Raw genomic sequence first — 26,443 nt, 5'->3', positions numbered from 1 at the left:
TTCATAGCGCCTGATTGAAGCAAGAAGGATGATGGATAAGCTGCGTGCCTGTATCGTGGCAAACTATTACGCTTCTGCAGGTCTCCTTAAAGCTGGAGAGGTAAAAATTATTTTTGGAATAATAAGTTTTTAAGAAATATTTGTAAGGAAAGACTGTGAACTTCATTGGCTGTTTGAGGCTCCATTTTGAGATGCGATTTCTGAAATGTTGGAATCCGAGCTTCAGATGAGGTAGGTTAGTAGCTGGAGTGGGAAAGGTGATCCGTGTGTCACTAACCAGGCCTCAGCTACTCAGAAGTATAAACCTTCGTTGACCAGTTAAGTCCTTTAGCAGCACTTGGTTCTCTTTTCTGAAATGGCCTTTTCCCTCAATTCTTGCATGAGGGCACCTTGCCTTACCCACACTTTGCATGACAGCCAGTAGAGTGAGGAACGTTTACCTGTTTAACAAGTGAAAGGTGGAGGCAGACATATTTAGGAACTTGTCCAAAAAAGAGATGTAGATTTGCAGAGTACCTGTCAGTACCGTGAAACTATCTTCCACTCCTTCCACCAGGCACCCATTCTGTGTAGGGTTTGATGAACCGCTTAGTGGTGTCAGTAAAGCGGGATGTAAATCCAGGAGGTTTCACAAGAGGATAAAAATATGGAAACGGCCAGTTAAACACCAATTTTGAGTGCCAGGACCTTAATGGCCTGCTAATTGTATGCTGTTCGTGGTTCATACTGAGGTTGAATGCAGACTCCTGATTGCCATGTAGTTCACTACCAGTTTAATTATTTTAGTTATCATTGTTTGAATTCAGGGTAATTTATCTGATTTCCACTGATAATCAGAGCTGATTTTGAAAACTGTTGATGTATGCTGAAAAGCTAGTTTTCACTCTACTGCCTAGAAAATTTCCCTTCTAAGCTAGGGCTCATGTTGTTATTCTTATTTTTATTGTGATTTCCAGAATACTTAAAAAAAAAAAAAAAAAAAAAAATCTTATTTTTTTCCTCTCACTGAATTAAAGATGAGCAACTGGAGTTGGGAAAGCATGTTGTAGTATTGGGAAGCTTGGAGATGTCTCTTCCTCTTTTTTTTTTTTTTTTCCTTTTTCTTTTTTTTTTTTTTGTGTAGGCAGCTGAAGAATTTGAGATTCTAATGTTTTTAAGAACTTTTATCCTATGTCATCATGTGACAGTACAGCTTGTACTGTCCTGTGTTCTTTACTTGTTCTGCCATGTAGGATGTTTGTTCTTTCTTTGGTTGAGCTTCATACCTTCCAGAAACAATACCTTTAGTAATGTTTTGAAGTACTCACAAAAGTTACTAGTATGACCTTGCTATGTGGGTTTTTTACCTGTAGTTTTCATGAGTTTATGGCTGGTGTAGTTGTATCTTTGATTTGATTTTAAATTACTTCTACAATTGTAACGTGCTAAATCAGATCTCTTTTTAATATGGAATTGTTACTTATTTTGATTTTCTTTGATGTATGTTTTTAATGCATGATTGCCATCTGTTTGCTTCTGTTGGCAGTAAATAATTGTTTTATTTCTGCTTCTGTTAGAATGTAAATCTTCTGGAGTTTAATTTGTTATACTTGTTATATAAATACCTGTGAACCTCTAGGAAGGTGTTTTGCAAATTTCTATCTGTTCTGATATAAACAGCTATTGAACCTAATGTTGTCAGGTTTTGAGGCTTATGATTAAGTATGATTACTTTTCTTTTTTTTTAACAAATTAGTGGAAAATATGTTGGTCAGTTTACTTGACTAGAAAGATGAAATAAGTTCTTAATCTTTTTTTTTTTTTTTTTTCCCTCGCATATTTTGAAAGGGCCTGAGCAAAGCTGAGGGAACAATTCCGTTAGGGACTTTTGTTTTAAAGGGGAGCTCCCGCCCTATGAAGTCTGTATGAATGCCTGTAAAACTGATAGGATTTCTCCTCTGCAGATACAAAAATCGAAGTTCAGGATTTAGGTTTCAGAATTGTTTTAAGTGCTCTTTAGTAGAGAGTTGGAAATTATTTAGATCATATGTCTAACAGACAGTTGAAAAACTTCTCTAACAAATCTATAAAGTCTAAAAGGAGATAGTAATCAAATCCACTACTGCTATGAGCTCTTGAGGGCAATTCTGCTGTGTTACAGTGGTGCTAGTGTCTGCCTCCCTGCCACCCCTTCCATCCTCTCAGCAGAATTTTCATCCTCTCAGCAGAAATTCCCCCTGAATGTGAGGGGGAATTTCTTCACTGTGAGAGTGACAGAGCACTGGGACAGGTTGCCCAGAGAGGCTGTGGAGTCTCCTTCTCTGGAGATATTCAAGGCGTGCCTGGATGCAACTCTGTCTAACATGCTGTAGGTGACCCTGCTGAGCGGGGAGGTTGGACTAGATGATCTCCAGAGGTCCCTTCCAACCTTACTGATTCTATGATTTTGGTTACACAATGAATGGGACTGGGGAACTGTTGTGGACTAAAAATAACCCAGCAAAGGAAAACAAACTGAACCGGATCAGTTTCTTGATTTCCCCCCCCCCACACCTCTCATGACCTCTCCTGCTGAAAGAGGGTTGTTTCTGCTTAGTTGATTCATCATCTAAGCAGGGTGTCCTGGAAGAGGTGGGACTGGTGTCTGGCAGGTGAATTGGCAGTGGGACACCTGCTTTGAGAAGTAATGGGGTGTTTTCCTTGATACTTCTGCAAAACAGGAAAAGCAAAAGCAGGAAAAATCTATTAGGCCTTTGCTGTAGTAATGAGAGGGAAAAAAAAAAGATTTTATGCACCTTTACCCCCTACAGTCTTTGCAGGCCACTTATGAAGGGAGGTTTAGGAGGATCTAAGATTAGCTCTAATGTGTCTGTTTTGAGGCAAGTTTGCAAGCATGCCTGAGCATATTATTCTTCATCCTCTGTTAAGTTTTTGTGAGCAGACAGTGTACTCGTAGCTTGCCTCATAGGCATTCATAAGAGCACCAATCACAGTATCAAAAGTAAGCAGTCTAATGCATTTACATACCCCACTTGCCTGCAAAAATCAGGCAGCTCTGGCCTTTCTGTGTATGATAAGAGATTGTAGATGCCTGCAAGGAAGGGAAGCCATTATTTGCAGTGGGATGTTACAGGTGTCTGACTAGGTGGCAGACCTTCTTTTCAAAAGCGGATAGGTTTGGGGGATCGAAAGGCTTGTGGAAAAGGCTTATAATTCGGGTCTGGTTTCTGTAGGACAGTTATAAGCTTTTATCTTCTGTGGCATATGCTTTTTCTGCAAGGTAGCTGATGAAATATTTTCTCTTCCTTTGGACATTGACTTTTTTCTTTTCTGGCAGAGCCTCATTTTATTGGGGCAAAAGGAAAAATAATGGATTTGCCCGGCCTCTTTGTTGCAGGGGACGAGGTCATGTGATGCAACGATTCTTAATCACCCTTCAATCAAGAAGTTCTTGGAATCACCCTCCAGATCATCCTCTCCTGCTAACCAGGGATCAGACACTCCATCTGCCAACCACTCCGAAAGTGACTCACTCTCTCAGCACAATGACTTTCTCCTGGACAAGGACAATGGCAACGTGGATACAGACGAGAGGCTGACAAATAGCCTGGACCAGAGACAGAGCAGAAATACTGGCCGGGTAAAGTAAAACTCGAGTGGTGGTCAAGTTGTTGGAGATGTGTGCTCTGTCTGGACTCAGTGCTGGCACCAGGAGCTCTTCATGTTTTCACTCATCTTGCTGAAGATCTGTTTCTTACCCTCTCCAACTGCTTGTTCCCAGTCCCTCAGCCTGGCTTTGCTGTGAGGCTAACTGAAGCGTATGTAACTTGGGTTAACTCCTCGCAATTCAGTCTTACCCAACAGAGAGGTCAACTAGGAAGTAGTGAAAGCATTAGTGTTAGCACAACTAATCTGGTGCTCTCTTGGGTGGTAGCCTCAGGGGAAGCAGGTGTTTCACAGCTCTAGCAAAGGGTTTTGCTATGCAGATGGAAGTCAGGTCCAGAAGGGTAGAGCATGGAGAGAGGTGGAGAGAGGAACAAGACACGTGTCATTCTCAGCAGTGTTGTTAAAAAGTTGGTGAGACTCCGCTGAGTAATGCTGCTGCCTGGTCTTGGGTGCTCATGGTACCTGCGTTGCTTAGAGCAGTTGAAGCCACTGGAGTTCAGGATTTGACCTGCTTAACACTGTATGGAGAAAACGTAGCGGTGCCAGTGGATTAGTTCATCTTGGGAGCGTGAACTGGTAGAGCCTGGGTGCTTAGTTTGAGTTTTTTATCGTGATGGCACTGCTCACTGTTATACTAATATCACTGTTTAATTGAACCAACCTGACCAGGTTAAAAATACCTTCTTTTCTTGTTTCCCTATGCTTTTTTTCCTGCATTATTTTTCACCTGGATCCTTTGCCTGTATGGCTCACCATGGAGCTACAGAAATCATATGACGAGAAGCTAAGGATCCACATAGAAACAGGCCCAGCTGCTGAAAAGATCCTTCTTAAGCTGTGGTCTCAGTACAACATGGATAAAGTCATAGCCCACATCTCCCAAAATAGTGAGCTTGAATGTTATTCACAGTTGCAATTAGACAACTGAAGAGAAGTTTTTCTGAGGAGAAGTAACTTCATCTTGCAGAGAAACTGCTGCTTCTAGGCACACTGTCTAGCTCTACTCCCTCTCTCTCTCTCTCTGTACCAGCTGCCTCACTTGTCAATCAGTTAGCTTTGCTAGGGGGGCTCTTTCACTAACTGCTGCTGAAGCGCTGCTTAATAGATGAGATTTGCTCACTGAAACTCCATTTTCCCTTCAGTCTTGTTCAGTTCCCAGGCCTGCCAGAGGAGTACGAACTATAATCCAAACCAGAGATGGATGTATCTCACTGTATATAACTAAACTGTACAATTCAACAACTTGCAGTGGTACATTGCAGACGTAGTGCTGATTCTCCAAACAATGTGCATCCTTTGATAACAGGGCTGCAGTTTGCTGAAACCCTCCCTAGGATCCTTAGCAGAAGGCAAATATGCAATATATACTGTGGACCTACCTGAAACATAAAACCAGTATAACTTGTTTTTGTACTAAGGGCTTTGGAGGCACAATTGTTTTGCTCAAGTCTGGCATGGTGTTGCAACTTTGGCCAGTGCAGCCTGTAGCTCAGAGGTGGCAGAGGGAATGGTGAAGAACAGAAGCCATCCCAGTCTCCTCTGACTGTCCTTGCTCCTGTTTGGGACATCATTGATTTACCAGAGGAGACAATAGTGATTCCTGCTGAATCCACTGCTTCTCGCACTGACCCTACTCTGACAGCTGCTCAGTGGAGTACACTCCTGCAAGTTGCAGCACCAACTCTGTTGTTTATGAGAGGATACTCTCTCATTATCTGGACAGTCTTTTAGTCAAGAGAATCTCGTAAGTCTCTCGTTCTGATTCAGATGATAATGCAGCCTACAGTGGTGGCGTGGGAGACCGCGTTGTCATTTTACCAGTGAGTCCTGGCCGCAGTTAATTGCTGAGACTGTTTCAGGGGTGCTTAGGCTAATTCTATTATGTGCGACAATTGCGATGGATTTGTAAGCTTATCTAGATGTCAGCGACGTGGTACAGCTGACTTCCGTGCTAGCTTAATTAAAGCTGAATTCCTTTCCCAGGCCCAGCCTTGATTCATAGTGGTGAAGCAACATTGAAGGCCCTCAAAGCAGCAGAGGTTGGGAAAGGGAAGGATTTTCAGAAGCAGTTTGTGAGAGTTGTCTTTTTGGTTTTTGGTTAGTCACCCATTTGACGCTGCTGTAGTGGTGCTTGATTTTTCAGATAGCTTATTGCTTCTGAAATCCAGGCTGGAATCATGGCTCAGATCATGACATGTTGCATACTGTACAATGACCTTAGCCATGCAGTGTACACTTGAGTAGGCAGCGTATTACAGCTGAGTTATTTGGATGTGCCTAGTTAGCAATTTAAATATCTTTCTTTAGAGATTAATTGTTACTGGTCTCTCATGTTACTGCTCAGGTTTACTTTTTTAACAATGCCTTACTTTCTTAGTGCCAAACAAAATAATATTTAAGAGGAATGTTTTGGTTTTTTGTTTGCCTTTTTTTCTTCCCCTACCCTCAGGACAGTTCGGGTGTTTCAAGCTCTCAAAAACCAGGACAACGAAATACAGGACTATCGAATGATGAGACTTCACGACTTTATGTGAAGAAAACAATTGTGGTTGGCAACGTCTCCAAGTTAGTATCCAAAATCTTAGTGATGGCTCTTCATTTCAGGATCAAGTGGAGAGCAGGTTAAACTTAGGGGGCAATTAAAAATTGAGTTGTCATGGTAGGAGGGCTTGCCTTTGAATAGTAGCTGCATCCAAGGCTGCCCTCCTTGAGTGTCAGCAAGAGCATTGGAGGAGGAATAGGTGTTTTAATAGTTGTTATCTACAGAGATTTAAAGATTTATTTCTTCCAAATTTAGTCTTTCAGCCTGCTCTGACCAATTAAAAAACATTTTTTCCATGAAAACTTAGAAAAGCAAGTTGCCCTAATGGCTAGTTCAGTGTGTACATATGAACAGTATTGTTAAAAACAAAACAAAAAACCAAAAATGGAATGAGGGAAACTGTATGAAAGTTCAGCATAATATGAAGAAATTATTTTCTAGAGGTTTTTGTAATATTTCCCCACAAATTTTAAGACAGGGAAATAAGACAGAGACGTAACTTTGAACTTTGAGGAAATTAGTGAAGAAATGTGTTCTTTAAGAAAGATTTAGTCAAGTCCGGATTTTAAACTGTCAGACTTCTCACTGTTAAGTCAACCTCTCTTTTTTTTTTTTTTTTTGCATAGAAAGTAGTGATCATTGGCTATTGAGCCTTAGGTGTTAGAATTGTAGCTTGAAAATGTACATAGAACCAGATACTGTCTTTGAAGCTTCTTAAAATTTCATAATAAGAATTGTTTTTTTTAATTTATGGTAGCAGAGTTACTGATTTTTGTGCTCTGAAGCGATGCAGATTCTCAGTAACTCATAAAAAATGGGGAAAGAGATTTGATAGTGTTGATTGTAGTAGAACATTAAAATAAAGCCTTCGTAATTCAGAAAGAAGTGTTTAAATGTAAGAATTTCATATGGCAGTTCTGCACTGAGATACTGAGAAAATGTGTTAGAAGCATAGAATAGAAATAAATTTATGAAATCCAAATTTGTTTTCTGGAGGAGTGTTTTTTGGAGGGCTTGATGAAATGTCAGAATACAGAATAATGAACAGAATCCTGAGTGGGCTAGGAACAGATGAACATTTTACGATTCCTAATTTTTTTGCCTAATCTTCCCCATAATACTTTTTGTGATGTTTATCTATTTGGGATTTTTTCTTGTGTTTGTCTCTTAATTTCTCTGCCAGGTACATTCCCCCGGACAAGAGAGAAGAAAATGATCAGTCAACCCATAAATGGATGGTGTATGTCAGAGGCTCTCGGAGAGAACCCAGCATAAATCATTTTGTCAAGAAAGTTTGGTTCTTCCTGCATCCCAGTTACAAACCTAATGACCTGGTAGAAGTGAGGTAATAAGGCATTATTCCAGTCTTTACGCTTGTTGCCCTTACAATGCTCAGATTCTTAGAAGATTAACCCATCTTCCTGGTTTTGCATTCCATGCCTTACCTTAACCTCCTGTTTAGCTTCACTTACTCACAAAATAATAGTTTAAAACATTAAAATCTTATTTTTCTTAGCAGATGTGACAAACTTTTTTGATTTTTTTTTTCTTTCCTCCTACTGACAAAAGCTTTTAATTGTATTTTGTGTTATTCATGTGAGTTTGTGCATCTCCTGTATGCATTAAACTGTCTGCTGTTCAGGTTAGACTTTAAAACACGTATTTTCTATTTCCAAGTCCTGTGTGGAAAAGGAAGAGGAGTCACAGAAGGCTAATTTGCCCATAGTTTCAATTACGCATATGTGTTTGGGGAGAAGTTTTATCCCCCTCCCAAATATTTCTATTCTGTAGTGGGATTGACTTTGTGCTTCACGAAATTAGCTTCCCATGAGTGTGAATGGTGTTGGTGCTACAGAAACGTGGCAGCCTCTGTCCTCTCCCAAAGCTATATTCAAAACTGTTGCCCCAGTGAGATCACACTGTCAGTTCTCTGCTGACTACTGCAAGGAAATGTCTAGCCCGTTTTTCTTCTTGTTCCTTTGGACAAGACAGTTGGAGGATGACTTCAAACTACTTTGTGTCTTCCCAAAGAAGTAATTCTCCAAAAGATGCTCCACTGCTTGCCAGGAGGAAAGGTGGGTTTGTGATGCCTAGATACGAAATAGCAACATAAATCTGGCAAAGTCAAGGCGTCCAAAAGGCAACTTCAGAAAGGCACATCTGAGATGAGAAGTGTTAGTAAGGGTTACAAATGATTCTGAGAAAGAGGTAGCGAGGCACATGAAAACAGACTCCTCTTGTATTGCTCATATAATGTGCTAAATTACATTTGAATGCTGTCGTCTTTTGTGCCTTCTCAGTCTCCAGTATCTGTCATCGGTGCTGTTTGTCTCCTGTTTTAATCCCTTCTAATTAGTTGATTTCTTACTGTAGTACAGCCCAGTCATTTTAATTAACATTCATATTCTGGAGTGAAAATAATCTTTAAGGGTTTTGTGTTTTGTTTCTTTGCAAAATCACATTGGGGATTTACAGTCACAACAAACTGAAGTTCAAACAAAGTAATGGTAAACGTTAGAGATAAATATGCCCTGTTTTTTCAGCTTGGAGAACAGCACTGGCGTGGGTTAGCTTTTCTTTGTTATCTGTATGTTGTGCTATGTGCCTTTTTGTTAGTTGATAGGGGATAGCAGAGACTACGAAATACTGCATTGAAAACTCACCTTGCAGCAGTGTCCTAGGAACTGACTTAGGTCTTTTCTTAAAGTAGTGGGATTTTTTTTTTTGTTTTATTTTTTCACTTGATGTTAAAGCAGCCTTTCTTTTAAAATGTCAGTTGTTTCCTTATCCAGCACAGTGTTTTACCATTTTCTTTCCTCCTCCATTACACAAGGTGAAAATGTTTTCAGCTGTCCACAGAAATCAGAATTTCTGTGGTTTTGGTCTCATGATCAGACTTAGCATTCTGTCCATGCTGCACAGCAGGACTGAAGGTAACTTTAGCTATCAATTAAGAAAGCAGCTTAGGTTTTCTGAAAAAGAGATGGTGAAAACTATGCCCCTTTTGCATCCAAAATGTGAATCACCGTTTGTTTCCAGAGAACCTCCATTTCACCTGACCAGGAGAGGCTGGGGAGAATTCCCTGTGAGAGTCCAGATACACTTTAAGGATAGCCAGAACAAGAGGATTGATATCATACACAATTTGAAGGTATTTGACCAGAATGAATTAGAGAAAGGCAATTAAATGGGTTCTAATGCATAATCTAGAAGAGACTCCACTGTCGTGTGTGTTTCTGCCTCCCTCTGTTTTATCTTTGTCCTGCTGATCTTTTACACGTGAATTGTTGAGATGGAGAGTCAAAAGAAGATTCAGGAGAGTTAGTTACCTTGGCTATGTTAGAGGCGATGCTGTAGCTGGGCAGCCCAGCCTTGCAAAATCTGGAATTGATTCTGCTCGGAGCAGCAAAGAAGTTACATATTCTTTTTGGACGGTTTGAAATTTTTATCATCCTTTTACTGGCTTTAACTTGAAAGGTTGCTGCAGGGCTCTTCCTCTTTGTTCTGTTCCTCCAGCGTTTCTGCCTTTCGTAAGGAGATTTTCTCTGTTGGTAGAGTGGGCAGGGAGAAGAGAAGCTGAGATTGCCTGCTCATTTCTTTTGAAAAGAGCCTTCTTTCAAGTCATTCACCTGTCCTGTGACATTGAGTAGGATTTGTAGTACACAGCAGTCCTGGAAGGCTAGAGTATTGCTTTTGTGGTGTTCTTAAATAGCAGTGCATATCATTAGTAGCAGTAAGTCCTGAGCTGGTTTATTTTCATGTTTTTTTTTGATTTTTTTTTCTCTTTACTACAGCAGCATGATTAATGTAGGCAGGCTTTAAATACATCTAATGAATTTCCTAATGATGTAAATAATCATGGCTCTTCTATAGCTCTAAGCTCCTCTGAAATTGAAATAAAGTCTCCCCAACAACACTAATTTCCTTCAGTTTTTTCCTCCCTTTTTCCTTTAGCATAGGCTTTGGGTTGTGGTTGTTTTAGTTTGTGGAAGTGTGTTTAACAGCGCACAGATTTCTGACTCTGTGGCTTCAGAAAATTTGATGCATTGTTCAGATTATGAATTTAATTCATTTTAAATAAACTGTATTGTAAATTCTAGCTAATATATTGTTTTGCTGCAGTTAACATAAATATGTTGTATTGCTTTGGCCAGTTGGACAGGACCTACACCGGCTTGCAGACACTTGGCGCAGAAACGGTGAGTCAGCAGGTTGTGGGAGGGATGCAAATAATTATAACAGCTTGTCAGTATTCATGACAACAGTCATTTTTTTCACTTTCCAGTACAGAGGAAACACTTTTCAGCTCTTACTTCATAGAATGTTAATCTGTACTATTTTTAATTATTATTTCTGTGTGGTGTTTCTGTTACTAAATGTCTTGATCTGCATTCTGATGTGCTGCAGATCTCATAAATAAGGAATTTAAAATTAAGGAGATCACGTAACTATCCTGCTGAAATTTTGCAATAGATTTAAGTACTTCTAACTTTCTGCCTTTGTCAACATTCAGTACGTTCATGGAAAATGAAGTCTTAAAACTTTATTTAAAATGAATGAATGAAAAACTCAGGCTAGTATAGCCTCAGAGTTTTTATTATTTTCCCTTGTACTGTACTGAATGGAAATTTTTGTTGTGAAATTACATTACCTCAGCTTTTCAGTCTAGGAAAGAGACTTTAATGCAAGATGTCTACTGTGATTAAAGAATGCTTTTGAAGAATAGGGAATGTTGTAGTAGTGTATTTCTCAAGGCCTTTTTCAAAAAAGGCAGAAAAGACAAACAGCAGTTCAGTGCCCATTTCTATGGGAATACACAGCCCTTTCTTTAATAGCATGCTTGGATCTGAGCTTTATATTACTAAAGTGTTCACTATTCAGATATCCCATGGACAGAGAGATGTGATAACTTACCGTGGCATTTTCTTGTTGCAAGATTTTCATCCCTACTTAGATGCTGCTGGACTTCTGGGCAGTCTTTTCCTGAAATGAGTGGAGACGTGTGGGGAGGTTGGGGGAAGATTTCCAGACATTAGCCTGCAAGCATTAAAAAAAAAAAAAGATGGAGGCATTTATTTTCACTTACTGTATCTTTACCTAGCTACCAAATATTAATGTCATCCTTTCATCTGTTTCTGGAAGGTAGTGGATGTGGAGCTACATAGGCATTCCCTTGGCGAAGAGTATCTCTTCTCCCAGTCTTCAGAGTCTGACCTTTCTGATGTTCCTACATCTTTACCACTACCATTGGGTATCCCAGCACCAGTTAAAGCTTCTTCACCAATTAAACAGTTGCATGACTCCAGCCCGGATGCTTCTGCGGACAAAGGTAAAGCGAATGGTATTGGTGAATTTCAAATTCTTGGAACTTCAGCTCTTCTGGATAACTCCTCTTAATTGTTCTTTCAGCTTAAAGCTTACCAGCGCTACCTGCTTGCTGCTCATACCAGATGATTATTTCCTCAATGTACTAAGAGGAAGCAAAGTTTAGAAATTGTTACAGTTTGATTTCTGGCTTTTCTTTTTGAAACTGGAGTTTGTTGAATAGGCTATATAGGTCAATATGTGGAGCTGTATGTGGCACATGTAGTCGGAAAGAATGGTTGTTGAATAGCATTTGTAGTTTTGCTTTTAGTGAACTGTTTTCAGGGGGTTTTTCAGGTTTCTGAATGTTTTGAGGGCTCCACGTATACATTTAAGGAATTAGTCTAGTGACATGTTCAGGTATATGTGGGTTCCTAATATGCATCGGCTCAACATGCGTTGGTGTTGAATATAAATGGTGAAAAAGATGTAGTTTGAGGGATGGCCTTTGTGGATATCACTGACTTTCACAGTCTCATTTTTACCTTCCCTGTAAAATTAGGACTTTCAGTTATCCCTTGGCATAGGTGGGACTCTAAAGCACAGAGAACGCATGCCATAGCTTTGTGGGTTCAGGATGCCTTATTAGTCACTAGTGAATTGACTTGGGCTGAGGTGTGCAGAGACTGTAATTCCTAAAAGACTGATGCCACCTACAAGCCCCAGAGGCAGCATGCTTTCCCTGCTGGAATCTGCTCTGCCTGAGCTTGATTGTCATCTCCACGCCAGGCACTTCCTGGTTTCAGTCCTTGGAGGAATCCAGTCCAAGGAAAAGATCTGTGTATACCATTCCTTGGCAGCCTCTTGTTTTTGTTCAGATCTAAGCGGAAAGGGACCGGAGGAATAGAGATTTCTTGTTATGCAGCTTCAACAGAGCAGGCACCATACGAATAGAAGATCTGCACCTCACCTGATGGGGACAAGCCCGGACATCTAGACATGAGATGAGTGTGCCAGCCACTAGCCACGTTCACTCTTGCTGACTTCTCAAGTCCAATGAATTGAGTCTTTCCTTTGCAGAGAAGTTCAGCTTGGGATAGGGAACTTCCTTAGAATAAGGAAATTAGCTTGCTCTCTGAGCTGTGATTGTCCAGGAGTTCCCAGCACTCACATTACTGTGGAGAATTCCAGTTTCTCAATCCCATTCACAAACCCCATCATTTCAGGTACTATTTTTTTCCTGTTGCTGTCAGATTTCTGAGTTGGGAGTTGCTGTCTTTGTGTTTTGAACAGAAACCAAGTTTCCATTGCCACAACCATTCCCTCTGGGTTTCGCTCTTTAGTGAATGCTCAAAAAATGGCAGATTTGCTTGCTTTGAGCTTTGAAAGCTTAGAAGCATATTTTGTATCTACATCTTACTGAGAATTCATTTTACAACAAAAGTATTTGCACTGTCCAAATAGTCTAAATTAAACTTGTTCCATATTTAGAGAATGGATTTTGTGTAAATATCATCTTTTGCACCTTTTGAAGTAAACCTATTTCTTCCTGTGGTTAAAAGCTGCTTTGCCTTTGTCTCCTGTCTTCAGCAGCCACATGCTTGGTCTGAATTCCATAGCGCCCGTTGCAGTGTGCCAGCAATCGACACCTTAGAATCATTTGAAATGCCTGAAACAAGCTGCATACTGGCCACTTGAGTGCAATATTCTGGTTGTTAGTTTGCACAAAGTAGGAAAAAGTATGCCTCTGTTCTCATTTTACTTTCTTTTTCTCAAGGTTTGTATGACAGAACTTAATTGAACTGAGAAACTAGGGACTGTTTTATAGGTCCTGCGTTTTTGTCATGAGAAAGTAGCAGAAAACAGCAACTTACGTATTTCAAAGTGTAATCACATGCAGAGTGGTTTGATGCCCTTCTTGGTCTATCCTGACACTGCTGTGTAGAGAAAGGGCTGCAATGCTGGTATCTTGCATGGTGCATCTTTCTGGCAGATCTTACAATGCCACTGACATTGTCCAGGTTCAGTGAGGAGAGAAGAATGTCTGTTTAAGTGTGGTGTTTTCTTATGTCAGCAGCACAGCCAAAAAAAGGAGAAATGCAACTACATTTTAAATGCACAGGCTTATATTTAAACATGAAGATATGCAGCACCTTTAGATTAGCAGTGCTACAACAAACAGGAAGGAGATAAACCTGCATCTTTCTTGTGCTAACTGGCAGTGGTGTCTCTCATCAGGTTATGGTTAATGATCTCCTTCTACATTAAATAAGATGAATTCCTAAACCCAGGTTGGTAGACAGTAGTTGGTCTCCTTGTGCATTTACTCAGAAAAATTCAGTGAGAAATTTCCTGCAAAGGAAACTACCTTAGCTGTGTGGAGCACTAACTGGACACTCACAACTACCAACAGCTCTTGATCAATGGAAGGGTCTTACCAAGAAAACCAGTTGGAAGTGGCTGATAGCCTACCAAAGCTGTCCAGGCTGTGTGTAGTAGCATATAGTTCTTCTGTTCAGAGACAAATCCAACAGACTTGCGCAGGTGGAACTCCTTACTTCACCTTCTCCCCATTCAACTCTGCCCTCCACTTAGTTTTTCTTTCTTGATTTGGGAGTGTGTTTGTCATACCTTAATTTTGTTTGTGTAGAGAAGCACAATAAGGAATTAGATGTCTCAGCCTAAGAACTATTTTTCTTCTTTTCCCTGTTTTAATCAGGATTCTCTGGGAATGCTGAAACCGAAAGAAATGCCACGTTTTATTCTCTACCGTCTTCAATAGAACGGACTCCCACCAAATTAGCCACACAGAAAGTTGCCTTTGGCTCTCATGGAAATTCAGCCTTTCAACCCATTGCAGCTAGCTGCAAAATAGTGCCTCAAGGTCAGATTCCAAGCCCTGCAGAGTCGCCAGGAAAATCCTTCCAGCCTATCACCATGAGTTGCAAGATTGTATCAGGTGAATGTTAGTTTACATATCTAAGTGCTTCACCCTGGTGGAAAACAAGCGATTGAACCAGTTGGACTTGTTTTATGTCCTTCCTCTGTTTTCCTGCCAATATTTGAACATCAGACAATAGGAAATCCTAGAATAAGGAGCTAAACATAATTCTCGTATTAAAGAAAAAAAAAGTACAAGTGTGAAATACTTGCCTTGTCAGTTCAAGATCAAAAACAGGATGAGAGCTGTTCTCTCCCTGTTCATGAATACGTTCAAGTATGCAAATGATGCAGTCTTTAACTGGACTGCTACCCACAAAAAGGCCCAGGCAAGGTCTTCCATGTGGGGTATTTGTCTGTGGGAGGAAGCTATTCTTCTCGTTCCTGCTTTCAAACAACTGGGCTGGATTAAGAAGAAATGCTTCTTTTCCCCCTCCCCTCCTTATAGTGGGGCAAATAATTAGATTCAACCTTGTACATTCAAATGGACCCTGTTGTACTTGCAATATCACCTTCTCAGTTTTCATCTTCCTCTTCCAAAAGTTTCCTCTGTTGGATTAAATCAACAGATGACTACAGTGAGCAATGTGACATTCTTTTGACAACTTCTTGCACACTAAACATGGTTAGGATGCTGCTTACTAACTTGACTTACAGTCCCTTGTCTGCCTGGGCAGGATGCCCTTCACTGTTTGATGTTTTACATCAGAAAGTTTTAACATGCAACTCACCAGGTCACTTGTGAACATGAAAGGATGACTTGTTACACCCCTTCATTTTCTGGTGTTTAGGGTAGACAAAATGAAGCACGAGCTATCAATAAATGTGATTTCTGATGATCTGCTCCCAACTTCATTTTCCTCAAGTGTGTTTTTTCTTTTCTTTCTATATTTTCCCTTGACATCTTAAAACTGTACTCAAGCTACTAGCAATTTACATTTGAACCTCTGCCAAGTGCTTTCTCTCTCTTAACTATGTACTCCCAATTTTCTTTTTCCAAGGCTTCCCAGAAAGCAAGAACTACAGGAGCATCTTGTCTGTCTTAAAGTTCTTGGGACAATCTTCTGTTGATCTTTGCTGTTCAAATGTTTTCTTGCCAAATGTTTTTTCCAAGGATCTGTTGTCTGCTGAGAAGTGTCACACCTTTCAGATTTCAACCACAATTTATAAGTCATTGTGGTTTTCTCTGATAGGCCTTTCTCCTGTTCTAGCTGTCAGTCCCTCTCAAGGAAGCTGGTTAATAGGTACCTGAAGTTGAGTGTGTTTGCTGCCATCTCTTTCTCTGATCGCTTCCTTACCTGTCCTTTTGTGTATATTTATTGTTTCCTCCCTCTCAGCTTTTTTATTCTCTTTAGCTTTTTTTCTCTCTTTTGATCCTTTTACCCAGAAGCTACACACACTACAGTGATTGCTTTCAAGGGCTTCTGCTGTAATAAGAGAGTTAGAGATGAGCAGCCTGGCCTGCCTAATGGCTGCTGTGTTTTACAGTCTTTTATACATGAACTGTTTCACTTGTTGGCTATGAATGCGTGCACCGTAGGCTCCACAAGGGAAAGCAAGTGCACATCAGGGTGTTTAGCTCTCTTTGTCTCCTTGAGCAGACTGGAATTGGCAGAGATGATAATTTAGGTAATGTTAATTGGCTTCAGCATGAGGGGATGGACTGGATGGCTTCTCAATGTCCCTTTGAGCCCCGCTTGTCTTGGTAGACCTACTTGGGTAGGTATGAGCAATACTGCTTTACATTCCTCTTCCTTTCTCTCTGTCCCCTTCTTTCTCAAAGTTCTGTGATCTGGCTCAGACTGGGAAATGCAGCCTCAAAAAGTTTCTCTTCACCAAGTCATTTTAAAAAAGTAATACTGTTGCTGTATTTTTTAATGTTCTTATGAGATTTACAAGATAGAAGCATTTTTTTCTTAAGGTTCTCCAATATCGACCCCTAGTCCATCTCCGCTACCTCGTACCCCAACCTCCACTCCGGTGCACATGAAGCAAGGCTCTGCTAGTTCAGTCATTAATAATCCATATGTTATTGTGGACAAGCCTGGACAGATGGTTGGAGCAGCAGCCACAAGCACAGGTGTGTAGTGTGATCGTAGAAGGCAGTGGTGTTTTTTTGCATTAAAGTTTATTCTCCCTTTAAAATGATTAGTACACTAACAGTACTTTAATTTGTAAAGATAGAAAAGTGCACAATGAAGGAAGAGGGGGGTATTGTTAGCCTGTGTAACTGGCCAGTAACACAATTATGGGTGTATAGGTGTTTAACATAATTTGCTTTAGGAAACAGTGGTATCACAGATATCTCTTCAAATAAAACCTGTGCTTTTCAGGCAATAAAGGGAAGGGGAAAAATAGTGTAGACTGTGGTGCATAGAGATTTAGAAAGAAATAAGGCACAGGTGATTAGGCGAGGAATGGTGCAGTGTCTTGGATATGGGCAGAAAGTGGTAGAGCTTGCAGTGACATGCAGATGAGTCTAAGTTCCAGTGTGCTGTGCTCTGGATGTGTTGAAACGGTTGAGTAGATCTGGGTTACCAGGAAAACAGATGCTAATTTTTGTTACTGCTGTCAACTTCTAGCTGGTCTGATTCCAGCCAGGTTTGGATTCTTTCAACTGGATTTCCGTAGTGCTTCAAAGGTGGCATAAGCCTGGTGTCAAGAGGGGCGGAGTACTGAACTGGAGGAAATGAGTGATGGGTGTAGGAGCCAACTGGTAATCTTTGTGCAGGATCTTTAGGTGAAGGTCTCTACTTGCAAATCCTTTATTTATTTATTTATTTATTTATTTATTTTGATGCAGTAGCCAAGAACTGCTGTCTGCTTGGAAACATACTCATTTGTGCATGTGTGTGTTTGCCGGCATCTCAGAATGATGCTTGAAGCCACGTGGTGATCTGCAGTGTCCATGTTGCACAAACAATTCTCTAAACTTGGTTGGAAAACGAGAAAATTCTTCTCTTAACAGTGCTTTCTCCTTTTGCCCCAGGAAAAGAGAGTCTACAACTGTAATGTTGTGTTAATTTTAACTTTGTCATGGGAAAATTGCTAGGGGGAACCTAGTAGGAGCAGAATTCAAGTATATTTTGGTGCTTTCTTGGTAACAGTGAAGCTGTTTCATCACTAGTTTTAGTTTTCAGTTCTGCACCTCCAACCTGACTGTCTAATCTGCATTTGAAATTACATATGGTTTATCATGGTTTGGCTAACTTTCATGTTCTCCTAGTAGAGATTTGTACATGGAGGATAGGATTTGTAGAAGCACCAGCTGGGCTGGATGTACAGGTCTTAATGCCTCTAAAGGTGCAGTTTCCCACTACATTAGTGTGGTGTAAGTACAGACTGGCCTGAAAGAAACTGTCTGTCCCCATTCCCTTCCCTTGATTTCCTGCTGCTTTCCTTTTATCTCACGCATGAGTCAGATCTGCTCAGTGAAGGAGTGGAAGACTAACATTCTCCACCCCAAATTCAATTTTATTCTCAGATAGTCTCATCACCAGACTTGTGTGAGGGAAGGAGAGGGAATGTGGATCTGACTCTTTCTGGCAACAGCAGCCAGCCTGTCATAAGTGTAATGTGATGTGACAACCAAAATCACTGGGACATTTTTGATAAGCCTGTCAACCGTATTTGAAGAGAAGGGTGAGATCTGAAACTTCATGCTTTGTAAAAGCCAGCCTTCACAAACCCGCTTACTTACAGAAGTGGCTGCACAGTTTATTTTTGAATGTCAGTAGGGATTATGGTATAACTGTGTGAGAGACTGTTACTGTGTTTTCATGTGTATAATCCATGGCTTTTGCATCTCTTAACAAATAGAATAAACAAAACCAAACCAACAGCAGTAACAAAAGTGCTGCTGAGCAACAATGTTGTATACATGTTCTGATAATATAAGGGTAAGTTGACCACTGACCTTCCACTCCTGAACCTGCATCCAACTGTGGTGGTCATGGTCAGGAGCATGCTGTGGCAAACATTTCCATGTGTTACTCTTCCCAGAGCAGTCATCTTCTACAGATACAAGGACCTGTGTCTTCATTTCTCATTTCTGTTTTTTCTTCCCTGCCTCACTCTATCTTGTTACTCCTCACACAGCATCCCTCCTTTTCTGGCATTCCTTTCTCCTCCCATTTCTTCCAGCTTTCCCCAACTCTTCCCAGAGGCCAGTGTCTGAGGCTACTGTAGGGTCAAAGGGCTTCTGGGGAGGGGAAGGGATTAAATTTGCAGCAGCAAGTTCTGACTGGCAGCTCATTTATTTCCTTAATCTCACATATTCACATCTGTAGCTAATACGCTCAGTCGTCCAGCAAGTTACCTGACTGTTTGCAAGGAATAGCTCTGAGTGGAGTGCAAGCTCGCTGGGGTGTGGATTCTGCACATGAAGATTTGGTAGTGGCTGTCCTCATGGGTGTTGCAGAACTATGCTGGGTTTTTATGTCCAGCTAGAATAAAGTATAAATAGGAAGCTACTCAAATACTGAAAATTTGTCTCTAATTTCGTAAAGGTGATGGAGACAAAGACCTAATTTTCCCCATTATTTTTATAATTGTCTCAACTTCTTAGGGATATTAGTATTTTGGGTTTGGGTTTTTTTCAGATTCATAATGAAAATTAATTTGACTTATACCTATTCCAACTCCCACTAACCTCATTTTGTGTACCTTATGGAGGTTATAAACCTGAAGTGAAATGCCACCTTTCTTGTCAGAAGAAAAGCTTCGTGTGTTTAGTGGCACCACTCTGTGGCCCTCACCTCAAATCTGCTTTATTTCCCAATATGCAGGGAGCCCAACCAGCAAACTGACAAATGTTTGTCAGGCCTCTCATGGAACTGGATCTCCTGTATCAAAGACCCATGGGAGCAGTTTTGTAACCTCAGCTGTCAAGGTAATGTTCTTGTTAGGTGTGTGCTTTCCATTCAAAACTCAGCTTCCTGTGGAGTAGAATTTAGTTTGATTAAATTCTGCCTTTCTGGCAATTTCTTGCCATTTCTTATAAAGATTTACCCTGTCTAGCAGCTGTAATCCTATGAGAACAAGGTGGTTATACAAGATGATAGTGTCAATTTATGCAGCTATAATTAGATTTACCTGTACCTCTGTTAAAGGCACCATTCTTTTGCTTTACCGTGAGGAAATCCATAGAGGGCACAGCGCTCAAGATGCCTCTCCTTTCAAAGGGGCTGGTCCATAAATGACTTTGATCATCTTCACTTTGTTGGTAACAGTATGTGATTACACTAGAGATGCCTACTTCAAAACATCCACTGTGTTCATTATTTTTGCACAGCAGCTGTTCCTAGTTTGAAAATAGGCTGTTTAGTGGCTTTACAGATGCCTGAATGTAGAAAAATGTTCAGGTAAACAGTGGAGTAAATGAAAGTGTAGACAGTGATGGAGAGGGTTCATGCTTGTCATACCAAAAGATATGGAGCTGAAGTATCTCAGATAAAAATCTCTCCCGTGTCTTGCACAAGGGAAGATGTTTCCAACAGGCAAGTGGCATCAGCAAAAATCAACAGGTGGATGCGCTGCTGAAAACAGGAGCATTTTTCCCTGTCCCCAGGTCACGAGAATATTAATGTTGGAGAGAGGATTGGAGGGGGATTGCCAGTCAGCCTGCAGAGAACAAATGCCTTTATCTGTAACTGAAATGCTTCCCGTGTCTGTTAGAAAACACATATTGAAGATCACTACCTGAAGCAATCAGTTAGGAGTAGTGTTTTAAAGGTCAGATGTGCAGCTAGCTATTCATTTTTTTAAGAGCCTCTCTATTCAAATGGATTTCACTTAACGATGTTAAAGCATTCTTAATCTGTATTTTTCACTGGTTTGAGAGTTCATTCTGTAAGGTTTTAAATGAGTCAAAGTAGGCACATATTACTAGTATTGATTGAGTTCTGTATTTCCAGGCAATGTCAGTTAAAATCTGAAAACATTTTTAAAAATTCACATCTCTATAAACAGAAGTATATTTTGGTTTATGTGAATGTATCTTCAGTTTGATGGAGAACTTGTGTTTTTTTAAGATTTATTTAAGAGGAAGTAATTGTCTCATAGTTGAGTGATGTTACAGACTATGCTTAATTCACCACTTTCATCTCTTCAATAAGGGCTAATTTTCTCTGTATTCTTAATGACTTAAGGCTATATTTGTTTAGTCACTTCAAAGTGGCCTAGGTGCAGGCTGCTGTTGAAAGGACTCACTGTGCCACACCACTTACTTTATGCTAGTATTTGTGTAGGCATGTGTTGAACCAGAGCAGGTAACTCTGACCTGTTTTCAGCCACGTGTGTCGGCACAAGAAAGATGGCAGGAATTTGGAGTTTGGTGGGTTTTTTTTGTCATGGCCTGTCCTTCGGTTGGACAAAGTGATTTTGAAATCGTAACCTCAGGGTTCATGCTGGAAAGAATGCAATTATTTTAATTAAATGAAACATAACCATTACAAACATCTTCAAATTAATTTGACTTCTTTACCACCATCAAATCAAAGAATTAAATATTCAAAATTTTGCAGCTGTGGAAGTGTTTATTCCATTTAGTTATGTAGCCTCACTATTTCTGCCCAATCACAAATTCTGACTGGAAAGGCTGTGTGCCATCAGGTCTTTCTACTTACAAGAGAGCAAAAATTCATCTCAGATAATTTTGCTTGCAGATTAAATTGAACAATTTTGTTTCTCTTCCTCAACTTGGTGGTAGTTCTTCTGTACCTCAGATTGCATATAGAATCATAGAGTGGTTGAGGTTGGAGGGGAATTCTGGAGATCATCTAGTTCAATCTGCCTGCTCAAAGCAGAGTCAGCTAGAGCAGTTTGGTCAGGACCATGTCCATTTGGGTTTTGAGTATTTGCAAGGACGGAGATTCCATAACCTCTCTGGGCAACCTATTCCAATGTTTGATCACTCTTAACAGTAAAAAAGTTTTTCTTATGTATAAACAATTTCTTATATTTCAATTTATGCCCGTTGCCTCTTGACCTTTCACTGAATACCACCAAGAAGTGTCTTACTCCATCTTCTTTACACCCTCCCAGTAGGTATCAATAAACCTTAGTAAAAGCCCTCCTGAGCCTTCTCTTAAGACTGAAGCTTGCGAATTATTTGCCTGCTTTAATTATACAGCTCTGAAATGCTTTGTATAAAATCTGATGAAGGAACTGAAGTCAATTTCTTTCACTTGTTTGTGATATGGTAAGAAAGACTTACTGCCATTGGAGATGTAGCTTGTCAAACTTTGCTTTGAAGATTTGTATTAAGTGTGCAATTCCTTTTATTTAAGTGTTGACTGATTTTTGGAAATGTCTTATCTGCACAGGTAATTTGGAGTTGCCCAGGTTATCCATGCTATACTTCATCAGCAGTCTCTTGCTTTTTCTTATATTGCATATTTCACTGATTTTTGTGCCATGTCTGTCTTTTTGCAGCAGGAGGATTCTCTGTTTGCTACAATGCCTCCCCTCTGTCCCATTGGAAGTCATTCCAAGGTGCAAAGCCCCAAATCTGTGACAGGAGGCCTTGGAGCTTTTACAAAGGTATTTCTGTTGGCTTTTGTGCAGGAATAAAGAACTCAGTAGTGTCATTTTGTGGTGACATGTGCCACAAAGCATGTAACTTCTGATGCATGGAAAAGTGTTGCTGGAGTCAGGGTGAAGTGTCTTGTTGCCAAGACCTCTCTAGCACCTCTCAACAAACACATCGTGTTTTCTTTTCTTTTCTTGAGGCTCTACTGTTACTGCGATACTTTTTTTGCCTTCTCTTTTGTCCTTTCTTGTTTATATGGCAGTGATTCAAAGGAAAACCTAATATTTTTCAAAGCCATTTCTTAGCAGGATGCAATAAAAGTAAGCTTATTTGTCAGGAGTTTCATACAAAATGCTATAGTGATTTCTGAATGACAGGTGTTGCCATTTGTGAGAACATTTCCCTAAATATTACCACCCTGAATTTAAAGTTGTTTCTGGCAATATTGCGTCATCCAAGAGTAATATGAAAGAATGTCTTCTACCACTTAAAATAGAGCAATCTAACATAAAAATTATCCTGTCTTGAGCTACTGATCTTAGCAACTAGTTTCATGGTCCATTCAAGGATTTCATATAACCATTTTTAGCTATACATGGGAGAATGATAGCTATAATTAGTTATAATATCTGTAGCTGTAATACAAGTTATAATTTTGCAGGATATAAAAAAACCTGAGGTTTAGAACATGTTCTGAACAGGAAGCTGCTTAGAAATTTGAAACCTTAAAGTATTCTGGCTGTGTTCTGGGATGCAGGGTTGAAGGAAGTTGCATATAGCCAGTTCGTTATTAGTTTTACTATAAATTGCAGTATTGCTAGCAATTTCTATGAGCACTTCTCAAATTTGGAATATTCTGTAAGTACAGGCCCCTGTCACACGCTTATGTGTCAGGATTAGCCCTTGGGAGGTAGGTTGGAGAGTTCAGCTAGCTGTGTGTAAGAGCCACATTTGAATTACTGACTGTTGCGTGCCCTTTCTTGCAGATCAGCTTTTGCAGAGATGGTTCCCAGTGATTTAGTTGTCTTCTGGTTTTTATTTCTTCTATTTAAAAGGTGATAATAAAACAGGAGCCAGGAGAGCTGCCTCAACAACCCCAACAGCCAGCAACAGGGACAACCACTCAGACCTCTGTGCAGCAGTATGTCACTGTGAAAGGGAGCCACATGTTAGCCTTGTCACCACAGAAGCCGGTCATGAGCACAGGAGAGGGAACAGTGCAGTCTAAGGTATGGGGCACTTGTGCATCTCTGGGTTGGTGTGAGCTGTTACTCTTCCCTGTGGTTTCATTACAATGCCTTGTGTTTCTTCTGGAGCTGTAGGATTGGTTCTGTCTCAGACACAGCTTCCTACGGGGCACAGGCAGCAGCAGCTTGAGTGGTTGGTTTCCTCATGTACACAGAGTGCCTCACATCATGCTCACCTTTAATGCTTGTGAAAAGAGCAGAACGAGCAGGCATCACTGTGTTTTGGTGTTTACAGGGAGCATCTTCCATTCCTCTCTAACCCATAGTGGCAGTGGGGTGGGGATGTTTTTGAACTGCCTCCTGATGACCCAGGAAGTTGGCTACCATTAGCCCTTGCTGAAACTCACCCAGATCTTCCTGTAAGAGGAAGCAAATTATTTCCATGGTCAACAAGACTGCAACAACAACAACAAAAAAAAAGAATTGGGGTGGAAGCTGGAAAAGAACTAGCATAAAGGGAAATCAATCCTACTTGAGTGGCAACAGGACCAGGTGTTTTATCATAGAAGTCTGTTCCAATGCAATGTTATGACACAACTTCTCAGAAGACCCATTAGCTGTGCAGTGACAAGATGGCAGACAGATCAGAGGTTCTTCCATTCTTATCTATTTCCATTATGGATACAGTCAAATATGTGCCAAGCAGAAGTGGAAAAATTTGTAGCTTTCACTTTTGCATACGTAAATACACATTTGTATTTGCAGCAGTTCATTGTTGCTTTACTGGCTTGCCTATTTGAGCAAGTATGCAAGCTCTGTGTTTGCAGATATTGTCAACACATAAAATTGAAACACTTGGTGGAGTCTCAGTTGAGGCTGTGATTTTCCCAGAGAGTCATTTCCCATGAATCAGTTGAAACTAAATTTCTGGATCACTGCTTTGCCAAGGCAAGCTTTATCTTCAGTTGAAATTAAGCCACTGCTTAGGTATCAGAGAAGAATAAAAATGCCTGTGTAGTCTGAGTGTACTCAGTCTTTTGTGGATGCTCTGAAATCCTGGTTGTGTTTATTTTCACCTGGAGTTGGCCATTTCCCAATTTAATTTTATTTTAGAATGAAAAGCCTTTATAAATGAACAGACGTGTAAACCATCTGATGCTTATTTGTTGCAGGTTGTTGGCGTTCCAGTTGGTTCTGCTTTGCAGTCAACAGTGAAACAAGCTGTAGCCATCAGTGGTGGCCAAATACTTGTGGCAAAATCTAGCTCTTCAGTAGCAAAAGCTGTTGGTCCAAAACAGGTTGTAACTCAAGGTGTAGCCAAAGCCATCGTGAGTGGAGGTGGAGGCACGATTGTTGCCCAGCCTGTGCAGACTATAACAAAGGCTCAGGTTGCTTCAGCAGGAGCTCAGAAAAGCACAGCTCAAGGCTCAGGTAGAGTAATTCTGTACCCTTTTAATGGCTCACTGTGGGGAGATTTGGGGGCTTTGTAATGCTTTCTTCATCTCCAAAGATAACTGTGGGATAGAAAAATTTCAAATTGAGTGAATATAGAAGTCCAGAAGAAAATTTTGACTGACAAAGGCTAGTGCAATAATAAAGAAAATGTTTATTAATTATCCTTAAAGGGGAAGAGAGAGCACAGGTACTTTGAAACTTGCAGTCTTCTGCAAAGAGAGTGCACAGCTTTGTCAGACCTGAAATTGGCCCAAAGGTTTATGGGTTGTGGGGGCTCGAGGTGCCCCAGGCTTCTCCCTGGGAGAAGCCTGGGAGTGCAGATCAGGAGGATATGGTGGGGAATGGGGAGAGACCCAAATCTACTTTCATGGGGCCAGATCTCATACTCTTGCCCAGCATTGTGGTCTCTAGACACCCAAGGGGTACCACATGAACCCAAACAACAAAAGGCAAGCTAGCTCTCCTCACTGCATCTGCAGTGCTTACAATTATGGGAGTGTGGGCAGAAACACCCAGTCTGCTTCTGCCCATAGCTGACATCAGCTGAGCATTTGTGCTCGGACTTTGGATTGTTTGAAAGGTGCTGTGTGACCTCAACTCAAGAGAGCCCTTTCAGTCCTAGGGCTGTGTCTGGTCTGTGGCCATAAGTGGTACTGAACACAGAGTTTTCTTCAGACACACATAAAGTGTTTGTGCATCACTGGGGGAGTTAACCTGCAAGTAGGCCAGCTAAGTATGGATTATCAAAGGCTGACTGCATGCCACTCCTAATCTTTTCATCCTGTGCAGATTTCAATGCATTCTGCAAGTACTAACTTGTTTCTCCATATTCTTTCTTCCTAGTGATGGCTACACTGCAGTTACCAGCCACCAACCTGGCAAACTTGGCAAACTTACCACCAGGCACCAAACTTTACCTTACCACCAACAGCAAGAATCCTTCTGGGAAAGGAAAATTGCTTCTGATACCCCAAGGAGCCATACTGCGAGCCACAAATAATGCTAGTTAGTCTTGCAGGGAAATTTAATGAGTTAAATAATGTAATCACTTTGTATTTAATATGTTTGCCACTTTTGCTATAGAGCATCCTGGTACTGTGGAAGTCAGTAATGGGATGAGATTCCTTTGTTCACAACAAAAACAGTATGTCACTTCTCAAGACTGAAATCTCAGAATTGTCTCCTACTGAACATGAAACTGCTTCTCCTGCAGTGTTCTCAATCTCTGCTTGTCTGCCCAAAGCAGGCAGTGTAATTGTTCTGAAAATTTGCAGCTAAAGATTATCTTTAACTCTTCATTGTGATATACAGGGAGGGAGAATTTCATGTGCCTGATGTATAAATCAGATGAATTTGAATGCAGTTGAAAAAGCTATTAATAAATAATAGAATGAGAGCTTGGAGAAACTAGAAACGTAAGAAACTAGTTTTGAAAAGGATGAGATCCTGAAATGAGAGAAAGTAAGTTTTGAATGTTGATAGAAGGTTTGACCCCAAGCTTTTGAGAACATCAGGAATGCTATTCTTTTTGTTGTTAATGGGCTTTGAATCAAACCTGTTTTAACAGACCTGGAGAACAGCATTGCTAAGAGGGTTCCTGTGGGCAATACTTTGATCTTAGTGTGCTAATGCTGTCAGAAAAGAATATTGCAGGTTTAGGGTTGTGTAGATGAAGAGTTTTGTTATGAGCCTTCTCCAGAACACTCGTTTTGAAGTTGGGGGTTAGGGTGGAGGATGGATTGGGTACAACATTGTTTACTCCCAGTTCTGATCCTGGGAAAGGGTATTATTCAGTTTCATATATGAGACTGTAAAGACCAGAGGCACAGCAATAGAGCA

The 26,443-nt window shown here is 40.5% G+C and overlaps 1 protein-coding gene across 1 annotated transcript in view; it reads left to right on the top strand.

Moving 5' to 3' along the window:
* The window catches only part of YEATS2 (YEATS domain containing 2), a 51,872-nt gene that overhangs the window by 4,865 nt on the left and 20,564 nt on the right, over positions 1–26,443 (top strand). Inside the window, exons 4-17 of the mRNA XM_062582851.1 lie at positions 8–100; positions 3,377–3,619; positions 6,095–6,210; positions 7,371–7,532; positions 9,227–9,338; positions 10,342–10,386; positions 11,330–11,516; positions 14,211–14,450; positions 16,353–16,511; positions 19,219–19,322; positions 21,866–21,973; positions 23,018–23,191; positions 24,322–24,580; positions 25,448–25,609. Coding sequence (XP_062438835.1) covers positions 8–100; positions 3,377–3,619; positions 6,095–6,210; positions 7,371–7,532; positions 9,227–9,338; positions 10,342–10,386; positions 11,330–11,516; positions 14,211–14,450; positions 16,353–16,511; positions 19,219–19,322; positions 21,866–21,973; positions 23,018–23,191; positions 24,322–24,580; positions 25,448–25,609 — 2,164 coding nt within the window. The remainder of the gene's footprint in view (positions 1–7; positions 101–3,376; positions 3,620–6,094; positions 6,211–7,370; positions 7,533–9,226; positions 9,339–10,341; positions 10,387–11,329; positions 11,517–14,210; positions 14,451–16,352; positions 16,512–19,218; positions 19,323–21,865; positions 21,974–23,017; positions 23,192–24,321; positions 24,581–25,447; positions 25,610–26,443) is intronic.

The sequence above is a fragment of the Rhea pennata genome, chromosome 9, assembly GCF_028389875.1.
Source record: "Rhea pennata isolate bPtePen1 chromosome 9, bPtePen1.pri, whole genome shotgun sequence".
Classification (NCBI taxonomy): domain Eukaryota; kingdom Metazoa; phylum Chordata; class Aves; order Rheiformes; family Rheidae; genus Rhea; species Rhea pennata.
This window is presented reverse-complemented; position numbering and strand designations above follow the sequence as displayed.